Here is a 14445-nt window from a genome sequence, read left to right on the forward strand (position 1 = left end):
CCTCCCCCCCCCCCTTCTTGTTCTGGCTCCTTCCCCTTTCCAATCCTGATGAAGAGTCGCAGCCAGAAATGTCAATTGTTTACGACCCTCCGTAGATTCTGCCCGACCTGCTGAGTTCCTCCAGCATTTTGTGTGGGCTGCTCGGGGTTTCCAGCATCTGCAGAATCTCATGCTTGTGGCAAGTCTGCAAGTGTCCTTTGAGGTTGTAATAGCACAACAGATCAGGGCGAGCCAATTAGTGTGTTGAATGTGAATAGCCGATAGGCCTTTGGTAATTTACCATGCAAGAGGTTATCAGGCAAAATTAGAGCAAGTGGGATTGGGTTAATAAAATGACACAGACTATGGATTGGCAAATGGATTGGGAATGTGAAGAGAGAGGAGGAATAAATGAGTTCTCTTCCTTTTGTGCCTGCTGAGTCACTGCAGGAACTTCATGGAGCTATAGTCTACCCAGCCCTTTTCAGTGCAGCATATCTATGTTTTCTGGTGACACTGATCTGCGAGGACGGTGAAAAAGCCATACAAAGTTATGATAGAGGGAATATAATGTAGAAAATGTGAAGTCATCCACTGGGGAGGGAAAAAGATGTGTAAAAGAGCAGGTTATTTTGTAAAGGGCAAGGAATTAAAAGACTGTTTGGAGAGACCTGTGTGTCTTTGTACATATATAACTAGAAGTCAATATCTGGGTATAACAGGCAATTAGTAGAGTAAATGGCCCTTACTGCTGGAGAATCTGATACAAGCGTAAAATGGCTGACTGAAATTACCCAAGGCCCTGGTAAGTTGGTACCCAGAATGCCTTGTACAGTGAGTGTGACGAAGGTTTACCAGATTAATTGTTGGTATGGGGGATGATTTTATGAGGGGAGATTAAACAGATTTTGCACAATAATCTTGAGTTCCAAAGAATGAGAAATGATCTTATTCAAACAAAAAATTCTTAAGGGGCCTGACAGGTCAAATGAAGGGATAATATTCCTGTTGGTTATGTGTCATCAAAGTTGGAAGACACCCTAGCTAATGGAAACATCATCCCTCCATCTAACCTCCATCCCTCCATCCCAAGTCTAAAAATCCAAAATTGTGATGAGAGTAAACTTCTTCAAATTGGAGAAAGCTAAACTTTGGAATTTTTTTTCACATCTACAGAGGATAAGTTCATCATATTAAAGGCAGAAATCAATACATTTTAAAATGTTGAGATGAGTACAGAATCTGCATACAGGAAACGAGTATAGATCAGCATGATCTTAATGAATGGTTAAGCAGGCTTCAGGGGTTGGATGGCCTATTCCAATTTGCTCTTCTTTCATTCTTATGATACTTAAAAGTTGTGAAAGATGTGACCATTCTCACTGCAGGGAAGAGCTCTTAATAGAGTAACTATAGCCTTTTCTTTCAGATCAATAAACTCAGATCTTTGGAACAATCTTGCTCATCTTTATTTATCTTTGGAAAATTATTCTGTAGAGGATGATAATTTCTGCAGTATTTGGTTTCAAACAGCACCCTTCTCCAACAGGCAATTGTTGAAAACTCCACAGTGTCTCCCTTTGTTGATTTTTTTGTCATAACAAGGAGACAGCCCCTGCTGGTAATAGCATGCCGATATCAGTGGTCAGTTGTGATTGATATTCAAGGAGAGTGTGTTGCTGCTGCTCTGTGAATGTAGGCGGACATCATCACCAGCTCTGGTCCTGCTCTCATTGAACTGTAACATGCACACGTCCCAGCCAAGATCAATAGATAATAATCAGCCGTAGCAATCTCAGACTGTTTCCCCTTCCCTAGCCATTAGCTTCCCAACTTCAATGCCAGTGATAATCAAACTCGGTTCATAGCAGGAATTGCATGCTTATAGCTTAAGTAAGGTTTAACTTTAAGTTTAATTGTCATTTAACCATACATAAATACCCATAAATACAAACAAATGAAGCAGCGTTACTCCAGGGTCAAGGTAAAAAACATAATACCAACAGTCATACCCAGCACAAGGCACATACAGCACCTATAAGTTAGCTAAAAAATACATTCAAACAAAAAGAAATAGTCTAAGTCCCTGATTCCAAGAAAGTTGTTGCAGTCAAACTGAATACAGGTTGTCTTCTGTCGAGTGAACACTGAAGAGCTGCACTGATGCCTCCAGCACTGACTCCAACCTGTCTCTCCTGGACGCTGCAAACAGATGACACTGCAGCTTCAGGCCTGCTCCTCACTAAGACTGCAGACGTGCAGCTCCCCTGTTGTATGCATCCACCGTTCACCAATAAAACAGCGAACCAGACTTGCAGCAGTCCCTATTATCAGGGTTTTACGATCACAAGAGAAGTGACGAAAACAACCACTCACTGTTCAACTGCACACTGACTCCAATACCTCTCCGTAGCAGGCTGCAGCACCGTCCGCACTAAATCCAGCTCCTACAGCTTCTCCGTCAACAAGCAACTCGCTGACGGGGCAGACCTGCAATACTTGAAGTTCTTCATGTCCCGCAGCCTCTTACGATCATTAAAAATACGCTTAACAAAAGACAATGACACCTTTTGAAGCCATTGTGTCTGAGTGTGCCGTCATCTTACCGGAGGTAGTTACGTTTTTCTGAAAGCCCTCACCAGCTGAGGATTAATTCTGAAGGGGTTAGTGCTTCTACTAGAGGGGCTGGGGTCTGGCTAGGTGGCTCAGTCACTGTTAATTCAGAACAACTGATAACGACTGAAGCGACAAAACCCGATGTTTGGACAATGATATAGGCGCCAGGCCAGGACCAGAGGTGAGAGATGGGTTTGCTGCTCCGCTCTGTGCTGAACTAAGGATCTGTGGACAGGACTGTCTTTGTGGACTTCGGTTCAGAATGCTAATGATTTATTTTTCTCTCTGCATTTTGGGTATTTGACAGTTTTACATAGAAACATAGAAAACTTACAGCACATTACAGGCTCTTTAGCCCACAAAGTTGTGCCGAACATGTCCCTACCTTAGAAATTATTAGGCTTACCTATATCCCTCTATTTTACTAAACTCCCTGTACCTATCTAAAAGTCTATTAAAAGACCCTATTGTACCTGCCTCCACCACCGTTGCCGGCAGCCCATTCCACGCACTCACCACTCTCTGAGTAAAAAACTTACCCCTGACATCTCCTCTGTACCTACTCCCCAGCACCTTAAATCTGTGGCAACCATTTCAGCCCTGGAAAAAAATTTCTTTTATTATACGCTTTTTTTTGGGTTTCTTTGTTTTGAGACTGCCTGTTAGGAGTGGAACCTTAGGTTTGTATAATGCATGCATACTTTGATAATAAATGTACTTTGAACTTTGAAAATAAAATGTGCTTTGAAGTTTGATCAGCCAAAGTTCACTGTGAATAAAAATGCAACAGTTGATTCTTGGAGCAAATCTGGAATGTGAGCTCCTTCCATCCGATTATTTGGGAGAAGGTTTGCACTTATTTGAGCTTCAGGATTTCATTCATTATTTTCCTTCATTCCAAAAAATTAAGATGCAAATGTGTTCTCAAGTTTGTGCTCCTACATGTTGGAATTAAATTTCTAATTCTTCCAGGGAATCAAGGGATGAGAGGGACAGGGTCAGAAAATAATAGATAAGCAGCCATAATCTTGATGGATGTTCGAACAGCTCAAAGGGACAATGACTTTCTGCTCCCACCTCTCATGTTATGTCACTTTAGAAGTGCAGTAAGTGACCACTCAATGAGCAAAGAATTACAGGAATTAACATCATGCCTGGTCATCTCACAGGTTGGTTGGCATGGTAGTGAAGTGGTTAGCATGCGCTATTGCGGTGTCAGCGACCAGGGTTCAATTCCTGCTGATGTCTGTAAGGAGTTTGTATGTTCTCCCCATGACCATGCGGGTTTCCTCCGGGTGCTCTGGTTTCCTCCCACAGTCCAAAGATATATGGTTTAGTAGGTTAATTGCTCACATGGGTGCAACTGGGTGGTGTGGGCTTGTTGAGCTGGGAGGGCCTGTTACTGTGTTACCTTTTTATAGGCATCCGTTAGTCTCGTGAGACCATGGATTTGGGCCTTGGAAGTTTCCAGGGCGCAGGTCTGGGCAGGGTTGTATGGGAGACCGGCAGTTGCTCAAGCTGCAAGCCTTCCCCTCTCCACGCCACTGATGTTGTCCAAGGGAAGGGCACTAGGACCGGAGCAGCTTGGCACCGGTGTCGTCGCAGAGCAATGTGTTGTTAAGTGCCTTGCTCAAGGACACAACACGCTGCCTCAGCTGGGGCTCAAACCAGTGACTTTCAGATCACTAGACCGGTGCCTTTATCCACTAGGCCACGCGCCAACACAAAATAACAAAATGTTACCACCAAATAATAAAAATAGATATCCTAACAACAGGTACCAAATCTATAAACAATAATAAAGAAGATAATAATTTGTGATCATAATCCAATCCATTATAGGACATGATATCAATGGTCAAAAACAAAAATAATTCAATGATAAGCAGCCTTACTTTGTTTGCCCAGGCAAAATAGCTTCATAAGCCCAAGAGATTGCCTTTTGTTAGGGTAACATGCAGAAAAGCTAGAAGGTGTTATCTGCTTTTGTCAGGTGCTTGTTGATTGGATCTAGAATGTAAAGGAACATGAAATCTGGACCAATCCAAGATTAAGGACATATTTGTTTCTTAATTACCTAGAATGAAAGAAATTGATGAATGAAATCCTGGAATTCAAATTTTACCAGTGCAAATGTTACCCCAATAATTGGACAGAAAAGGCTTATATGTCAGATTTGCTCAAAGTTTCAATTGCTGCCTTTTGTATTTTTATTCACTGTGAACATTGGCCAACTGTTTTCCATTGCATTGAACAGAGCTCAGTTTAATGATGTTATACTGATGGGTAGAGATGTAGAGGGATAACAGGGGATTTGTGTGGAACGTAAAAACTGTATGGGTCAGCTGAATTGCTGTATGGTTGACTTCTCTGATGTAGATTTTATGTCATTCTATATAAAATTAATTGCCCTTTTTTCGGCAGAACTCCAAATGCATTGGGACAACTCTTCCTTTTGATGTATCAGTGTTATTTGCTGCAGAAGTAAAAGAAAATATTAAACTTATGATTCAGATATACCAAGTGCTATTACAGAACTTACTGATACCTAGGTATCATTTTTGAAATTATAGACTATCTATTGAGGGCATGCTATGTTGGTGAATGTGTGAACTGCCCCTCAGTAGTTCCCCAGGTCATGTTGGTTGTTAAACACTGTATGTTTCAGTACTCATTCAATAGATTAACACTGGCAACCTAGTAGTGTAGTGGTTAGCACAACGCTTCACAGTACAGGTGACCCGGGTTCAATTCCCGCTGCTGTCTCTATGGAGTTTGTACGTTGTCCCTGTTAACCAGCACAGGTTTCCTCTGGGTGCTCAGGTTTTCTCTCCCACAGTCCAAAGGTGTACTGGTTGGTAGTTTAATTGATCATTGTAGATTGTCCTGTGATTAGGCTAGGGTTAAATCAGGAGTTACCGGATGGCACAGCTCAAAGTGGAGGAAAGGACTGTTCCATGCAGATTCTCAATAAACAAACAAATAAATAAATAAAATCTGAATCTGAATCTATTACACCAGTTCTCTCACATGCATATTATCATCATTGTGTGCCACGTCAATGACATGATCTTTTGACAATGATTGTTCTTCGCCAATTTTTCTACAGAAGTGGTTTGCCCTCACCTTCTTCTGGGCAGTGTCTTTACGAGACTGGTGACCCCAGTCATTATCAGTGCTCTTTCGAGATGGTCTGCCTGGTGTCAGTGGTCTCGTAACCAGTGTTTGTGATACGCACCAGCTGCTAGTACGAGCATCCCACAGCTTCATGTGACCCCGATCAGGAGGGCTAAGCATGTGCCACACCAAGGGTGGCCTGCAGGCCAGCAGAGGGAAGGCACGCCTTACACTTCCTTTGGGTGGAGGTGTATCTCCAACCTGCTACCCAAATGCATTTAGTAGCAACACGAAAGGCAACAAAAGCCAGCCAGCAATGTAGTTAATGCACAGGCAATCTGCTGGAGGAACTCAGTGGGTCAGTCAGTGGGGGTGGTGGGGGAAGGGATTGTTGATGTTTCTAGTCAAAGTCTTGCATCAGGATATAGGTATCTTATGGATAGGGGAATCAAGGGATATGGGGACAAGGCAGGAACTGGGTATTGATAGTAATTGATCAGCCATGATCTCAAAATGGCGGTGCAGGCTCGAAGGGCCGAATGGTCTACTTCTGCACCTATTGTCTATTGTCTATTGTCCAAGATCCGTATGCTCCACGACCGCTGGACTAAGTGTGTAAACGTAGGAGGGGACTATGTTGAAAAATAAATGTGCTAGGTTTTCTAAAACTGACTCCTTCTACCATAGGCCACGAACTTATCAATGTGTGTGTGTGTGTGTGTGTGTGTGTGTGTGTGTGTGTGTGTGTGTGTGTGTGTGTGTGTGTGTGTGTGTGTGTGTGTGTGTGTGTGTGTGTGTGTTTAATTGAATAAATAGTGCAAAAAAGAGAGCCAAAAAGTAGTGAGATAGCGTTCATGGTTTGCTTCATTGTCTGTTCAAAGGTGGCATGTAGCATAATGGTTAGCATGACACTTTACAGTGCAGGTGACCCAGGTTCAAAGCCCGCAGCTGCTTGTAAGGAGTTTGTACGTTCTCTCTGTGACCATGTGGGTTTCTTTCAGGTGCTCTGGTTTCTTCCCACAGTTCAGAGACATACCGGCTGATAGGGTAATCGGTCACTGGAAACTGTCCCGTGATCAGGCTAGGATTAAATCGGGGGATTGCTGGGCGGTGTGTCTCCAAGGGCCGGAAGGGCCTATACCAGGTTAATTGGCCATTGGAAACTGTCCTGTGATCAGGCTATGATTAAACCGGGCAGTTGCTGGGCAGCATGTCTCCAAGGGCCGGTACGGTGTATTCCACGCAGTATCTCAATAAAAGAATAAATAAATCTGACGGTGGAGGGGAAGGAGCTGTTTCTAAAATGTTGAGTGTGTGTCTTCTGGCTCCTGTACCACCTCAGATTTGAAATTCCAACTAACAATTTGAAAGGTTAATTTGTTCCTTTGATTTGATAATGGCAATAAAATAATTGAGAGAGTTGATAGTTCGTCCTTCTGCCAGCCACTCACATTGCCAATGGCAATATTTTGCTAAATCGATCGGTTTGTATTATATAAGCTATCGGATAACTGCTGATAACACACCTGTGGTCATTTAACTAGGGCACAATACCTCTTATAATAACAATAATCTGGCAAATAATGAGACAGTGCTTCAGATAACAACGATGCATTGCAGAGTATAAATACTTATTAATGCAGTTTTATGTTACCAATGCATCATAAAAGTGCAATTGCAGTTTGTTGGAGATACATAACTGAGTGGCTTGCATAACACTAATGATATTGTGTAGATGTCGATTTAATAATTCATCGATATCAATGAGCATGATAGAATTACAAAATATTTCAGATTTGTTATTTCCCACACATTGTGGAGACATCTACTGTGACTGAAATAACTCTGAAGTGGTTGTCTGGCTTCGCACTCCAGTCATTACAAGTGAAATGCAATCTCAAAGTGAGGATGCAACAACTATCATGTTAAGTACGTTCCAGGGCTGGTGAAAGTCCAGGCAGAGTGGCTTTTCTGGTTTGTTTGCAGTGATAGAGTTGTACAGCACAGAAATGGCATGGTAAGGTTGCACAGTAGTGTAGTAGTTAACGCAACACTTTACAGTACCAGCGACCCGGGTTCAATTCCCCCGACCAACTGGTTAATTGATGATGATGAATTCACTTGCCTTTACAGCCTCCTCTGAGCTTGTTACATATATTCATTGCCCTCTGGCGAAAAAGTTGTCACTTAGGTCTCTTTAAAATCTTTTGCCACTTAACTCAACATCTTCTAGATTTATACCTCTGTACCCTGGAAAAAAAGACTATGACTGTTCACCTTCATGATTTTATATACTTCTATGTCAGGGGTTCCCAACCTTGGGTCCACAGACGCCCTGCTTAATGTAGTGGTCCAGGGCATAGAAGAGTCCGGGAACCCCTGTTCTATAAGGTCATTCCTCAGCAACACATACATAAATGCCAGGCATCATCTATGAAAAGGAGTAAACAGTTGACGTTTCGGGATGAGACCATTCATGAGGAGTCCTGATGAAGGGCCTTGGGCCAAAACATTGACTGTTTACTCTTTTCCATAGATTCTGCCTGGCCCACTGAGTTCACCCAGTATTTTGCGTGTGTTGCTTTAGATTTCCAGCATCTGCAGATTTTCTTGTGTTTGTGAAGATCATTGCTCAACTTCCTATGCCCCATGGAAAAACCTCCCTGCCTCTGAGATCTGGTGTTTTAAGGAAGACTTTGCATTGCTGGCTCAACGGTGGCCTTATTTTCATAGCATGCACCAACTCCAAACTCCATGAGAGAATGTCACAGAGCTACATCAATAAACAAAACTTACACATCCAGTTTCTGACTAAACCTTCTAGCAAGAAAAATACTATCTGCTGTTTCAAAGGAAATACATACACTTTGAAATGTGACTGCACAGCTTGCTATATAGTACCTTCAATGGACAAGCAAATATTGATAGATATTTACTGTAGCTTGATCTGGGTCTTTCAGATGCTATGATTATTATTATTAAATATTTCAGAACTGCAAAGTTCACTAAATGCACACTAGATCTTTACAGATTCAAAACGTGTGAGGAATTAATTTACTGTATTTGATTTTCCCAGATCTTAATTTCATTTAAACACTGTACAACTTCTGAGAATTTCAAATTATTGATATTGCGATCACTAACTAGAACGCAGACAATAAAACACCACAACTGCAGCCATGGCAACAGTCACTGGGCATTGACCAACTATTGTTTACTTAATGTGTTGTGAAGGCTTCCTTATGGATAATTTCATAGTACAGCCAGCATGGATCGGCACAGGAACAGATTGTTGAGAACTTAGCTAAAGTTAGGATTTTGATGTGATATTTCAGCCTGGCCTTAAGCTCCGCAGCCTGAAACCCCAATAAATAAACACACATGCATACATCTCAAAATACTCTTCATACATGAAGAGCGTTCAATTATTAGGTCAAGAACACAATGGGTAAAAGAAGCCCCGACAGATGGAGCATAATAGTAGAGCATCTGGCAGATTTTTGACGTCTGGTATCTTTTTGAGAATTTATGTTCCATCTGTTTAATTAACCAGTACCACTAATCTTACCAACCACTGTGTGTGTGCTTGCTTGTTGTGCTGTTTTTCACTATATTCCTCTCATGATAGTTATTCCGCATATAGTTTCGCTGGCTAGTCAAATTCTCTTTATTTCAACACTGAGATTATTAATGTGATGGGTAGATGCACAATCTTCAGTTTATGTTTGTGCTTCTCTGTGTGTTTTTTTTAAAGCAAAATGGTGATGAGTTGTATAGTATTAGGCTTACACAGGGTCTTTGGTCCAATATGGCAGTGAATGGGATTCATTAGGATGGGCGAATAAAGATAAGGCAGGAGCAAGTGGAGTGGCCATTGTGTGAGTGGGTCAGTGTTGGAGTGGCTCTGGTTCATCAGTTTTGGGTGAGGTAAGTATCTGGTAAGTTTCTTCTTCTTCTTCATTCTTCATTCCTCGTCTGTTAGGGCGCAGTTAGTGTAGGGAGAATGCCTCCAGGGGCTGTGGTTTGTTCTGTGTGTGAGATGTGGGAATTCTGGGAGATCTCCAGTCTCCCAGGTAACCACATCTGCACCAGGTGCACTGGGCTGCAGCTCCTCAGAGAACACGTCAAGGAACTGGAGCAGCAGCTCAGTGACCTTTGGTGCATACGGAATACGGAGGAAGTGATAGACAGGAGCTACAGGGAGGTAGTGATCCCTAGGTTACAGGAGACTGGTAACTGTCAGGAGAGGGAAAGGAAATGGGCAGCCAGTGCAGAGCACCCTTGTAGCCATTCCCCTCAATAATAAGTATTCCACTTCGGATACCGTTGAAGGGGATGACCTACCAGGGGAGTTGCAGTGACCGGCATTCTGGCACTGGGTCTGGTGCTGTAGCTCAGAAGAGAAGAGAGGTGAAGGGGACTGCAGTAGTGATAGGAGAATCCATAGTCAGAGGAATAGAGATAAGATTCTGTGAGCGTGGTACAGACACCTGGATGGCATGCTTCCTCCCTGGTGCCAGGGTCAGGGAAGTCTCAGATCAGGTCCATGGCATTCCAAAGGGGGAGGGTAAGCAGGCAGAAGTTTTGGCACATATTGGCACCAATGACATAAGTAGGAAAGGTGAGGCGGTCCCGAAGAGAGATTGTAGGGAGCTAGGTAGAAAGCTGAGAAACAGGACCTCCAGGGTAGTAATATCTGGATTGCTGCCTTTGCCAAGTGCAAGTGAGGATGATTTCCCAGATGAATACGTGGCTGAGGAACTAGTGCAGAGAGAAAGCTTTCAGATTTCTGATCATTGACATCTGTTTTGGGGAAGGCACGACCTGTACAAAAGGGACAATTTACACTTGAACCCAAGGGGGACCAATATCCTTGTGGGCAGATTAGCTTGAGCTGTTCGGTGGGGGGGGGGGGGAAGTTTAAACTAATTTGGCAGGGGTTGGGTACCAGAGTGATAGGGCTGAGGATGAGGTTGCTAGTTTACAAACAGAGGCAATGTGTAGAGAGGAGAGGCTGTTGATAGGGCAAAATTGCAGTCAACAGGATGAGTTGAAATCTAAAAAGGGGACAAAATTGAGAAGGATGATGAATACAGGTATTATATTTGAATCCACGCAGTATACAGAATAAGGTAGATGAACTTGTAGCACAGTTAGAGAATGCCATGTATGATGCTGTAGGCACTGAATCATGGCTGAAAGAAGATTATATAGCTGGGAGCTTAATGTTCAAGGACATGCATTGTATTGAAAGGCTGGGCAGGTACGCAGAAGCGGTGGGATGGCTCTGTTGGTAAAAAAATGAAATCAAATCATTGGAGAGGTGACATAGGATCAGAAGTTGTAGAATCGCTGTGGGAAGAGCTAAGAAGCTGCAAGGGTAAAAAGACCCTGATGGGAGTTGTACACGGACCTCTGAACAGTAAGAAAAATGTGGTCTACAAATTACAATGGAAGGTAGAAAATGCATCTCAATAGGGCAATGTTACAATAGTCCTAGGGGATTTCAATATGCAGATAGTTTCTGAAAATTATGCTGGTGCTGGATCCCAAGAGGGGGATTTCCAGAATGCCTATGAGATGGCTTTTTAGAGGAGCTGATGGTTGAGCCTACCAGGGGGTCAGCTATTGGGTGTGGAGCAATAAACCAGAATTGATTAGAGAGCTTAAGGTAGAGGAACCCTTAGGAGTCAGTGATCATAAACTGAAAGGTCTGAATGGAGATAAGTCACCTGGACCAGATGGCCCACACCCCAGGGTTCTGAAAGAAGCGGGCCAAATGGCCTAATTCTGCTCCTATATCTTATGGCCTTATGTCCATGACAACGAGATGCCTAGCTGAGTTAGTTCCACTTATTTGCATTTGGCCCATATCCATCCAAACTTTTCCAATCCTTGAACCTGTCTAGGTGTCTCTTAAATTTTATATTGAAATGGCTCTACCATTTTGTCTCGCAACTCCTTCCACTGTACCTAAAACTTGTCTTTCAGGTTCCCTCTAAATCTTCCCCCTCTCACCTTCAACCTCTAGTTTGAGACTCCCGTACTGTGATAAAAGGACTGTAACCATTCAATTTACCAATGTTTTTCATGACTTTATATACTCCACAAAGTCATCCTGCAGCCTCCAACACTCCGGGGGGGGGGGGGGGGGTGGGGGGGGGAATCTTTCCTTATAACTCAAGACCTTTAGACGCAGTAACATCTTTGTGAATCTTTTCTGCACATATTGCAACTTAATGACATCCTGTCTGCAAATAGGCAACCAGAACTGCACACGATATTCCAAGTGCAGTCTCACCAATATCTTGCACAGCAGTGTAGAAAGACCTTGATTTGTATACCATCTTTTATAATCTCAGAATAAGTGCCTCACTAATAATGAAGCATTTTTGAATTGCGATCTCTGGAGCAACATAGAAAATTCAGCAACCAATTCTGCTCAGCAAACTTCAGAAATAGCATTCTGCTAATAACTAAGTTACTTACATTTAGTTACCACTTTATTAAGTACACCTGTATTCCAGCTTGAAATGCAAATTTTACTCAGCCAATCATGTGGCAGGAACTCAATGCTTAAAAGTGTGCAGACATGGTCAAGAGGTTCAGTTGTTGTTCAGACCAAACAACAGAATGGGGAAGGAATGTGATCTAAGTGGCTTTGACCATGGCATGATAGCTGGTGCCAGGCAGGGCAGTTAGAGTATCTCAGAAACTGCTGACCTCCTGGCACTTTCACACAAAACTGTATCTAGAGATTACAGAGAATGGTGTGAAAAGCAAAAATCATCCAGTAATCATCCAATTCTGTGAGTGAAAACAACTTCGAAGTGGGTGGCCTACAGCAGCAGAAGACCACATACACTCAATGGCCACTTTATTAGGTACAGGAAGTATTTTAGTATCTGTGGTTTCAAAATCATAAGGTCTCTCTGATCCCCTGCCGGTACCTGTCTGTCAGTCTCTATCTCTCTCCTCCTCTGCCATTCATCTTCAGATTTCACCTTCAGATGGATAGCTGTGCATCTAGAATAATGGCGGAACTAACTACATCCATGGCCAGGACTTTACCATTGCCAAGTTTAGCTTTTGATTTAGGGTTCCACTTTGAAGTCTAACTCTCAAAGGCAGCAGGTGGAGGCCATTCGGCCCCCCAAATGTATTCCAACATTCAATTTGATTAGATGTAATTCTCCATTCACCTGAAGTTCAAATTTCAAGGTAATTTTTTAATCTATCTATCTATCTATCTATCTGTCTATCTATCTATATGTATGTGTGTGTGTATATATATATACATACATACACATACATACATACAGCCCTGAGATGAGAAAATACAAACCTGAGATTCATTTTCTTGTGGGCATACTCAATAAATCCAATAACTATAATAGAATCAATGCAAGACCCCACCAATAGGGTGTGTGCAAAATACAACAACATGTGCAAATACAAAAAGAAAGAAAAAATAATTAAGAATAATAAATAAATAAATAAACAATAAATATTGAGAACATAAGTTCAGGAGTCCTCAAAAGTGAGCCCATTGGTTGTGGAAACAGTTCAGCCATGGGGCAAGTGCAGTTCAGGGAAGTTATCCCCATTGGTTCAAGAGCCTGATGGTTGAGGGGTAATAACTACTAATAACCTCCCTGGGGTTCACAAATAACATCTGATTTGATTCCACCCTTAGGATGCACCTTGTTTTAACCTCAAACTCTGGCAAGTGAGTGATTAGTACCAACAAAGACTGGAATTTATTTATTAAAGATAATATGTACTGACCTACAGGCTGTACAGCCAAAGAAATGGACTTGCTGAAAACACTGGTTGTAGCATAGTCAATGTGACTGGTGAGATAGCAGGAATAAGCCCCTGTATCCGACGTCTTTGTTTTGGCGATGTAGAAGTTCCCTGTCACTTGTGAGATGAAGTGCCGGTCATCCGGTATAATGAAGTTTGGGATTTCACCGATAAACCAACGATATGAAGGACCTGTAGTGCAAACCAATATTAAAAGACAAATGAATCATTGTGGCAGTGCTTAAGGCAAGTTAGATTAAGGAGCTTAGGTGAGGATGATAAATAAATCATGGAATTATTGTACCCAAGTGATCCCACTACCTCTACATTATCCCTATACCTCTGTAAATGTTTCCTTTTGATATGCTTATCCAATTCCCTTTTGAGAGTTAGTATTGAATCTGTTTCTGACACTCTTTTATGCCGTGCATGGAAGATCATAACTACTGACATTATGATAAAGATCTGGCTTGTCCCTTGCACATTGTTTTTTTTCTATTTTTGAAGTCTTGTCTGGTTTTTGAACTTCCTGCTAGAGGTAAATTCCTTTTGCTTTACATTATCAAAGGCTCTCTTCATTTTGAACACCTCTGTCAAATCCCTAAATTCTCAGAAGTGGGACTAGGCTTCTCAATAAGGAAAAATAAAGACAAGGAAAGAAGGACTTCAGGAAATCCTTGAAATTGGTATTGGAAAGGAGAAATGCAGATGCTGAAATTTCAAATCTTTAATGCAATAAAGGTGCAGAAAAGGTTTCAGAGGTGACAATATTCCTGGCGTGAGAATTGTAACTATTGATTGAGGGAAGAAGAGTTGGCAGGACCTCCACCTTAACAATAGAAAAGATTACAAGTTGACATAATAACAGTCTTTAAAATAATGAAGGGTTTTGAAATAATGAAATATTTTTGCTTGTGAGGTGATGGG

At 42.1% G+C, this 14445-nt stretch overlaps 1 protein-coding gene across 1 annotated transcript in view; it reads right to left on the reverse strand.

The window, feature by feature from the left end:
* Window positions 1-14445, reverse strand: part of cntn2 (contactin 2) — a 227392-nt gene that overhangs the window by 85916 nt on the left and 127031 nt on the right. The window contains exon 6 of the mRNA XM_073030631.1: window positions 13501-13710. Coding sequence (XP_072886732.1) covers window positions 13501-13710 — 210 coding nt within the window. The remainder of the gene's footprint in view (window positions 1-13500; window positions 13711-14445) is intronic.

Source organism: Hemitrygon akajei, chromosome 27, assembly GCF_048418815.1.
Source record: "Hemitrygon akajei chromosome 27, sHemAka1.3, whole genome shotgun sequence".
Taxonomy (NCBI): Eukaryota; Metazoa; Chordata; class Chondrichthyes; order Myliobatiformes; family Dasyatidae; genus Hemitrygon; species Hemitrygon akajei.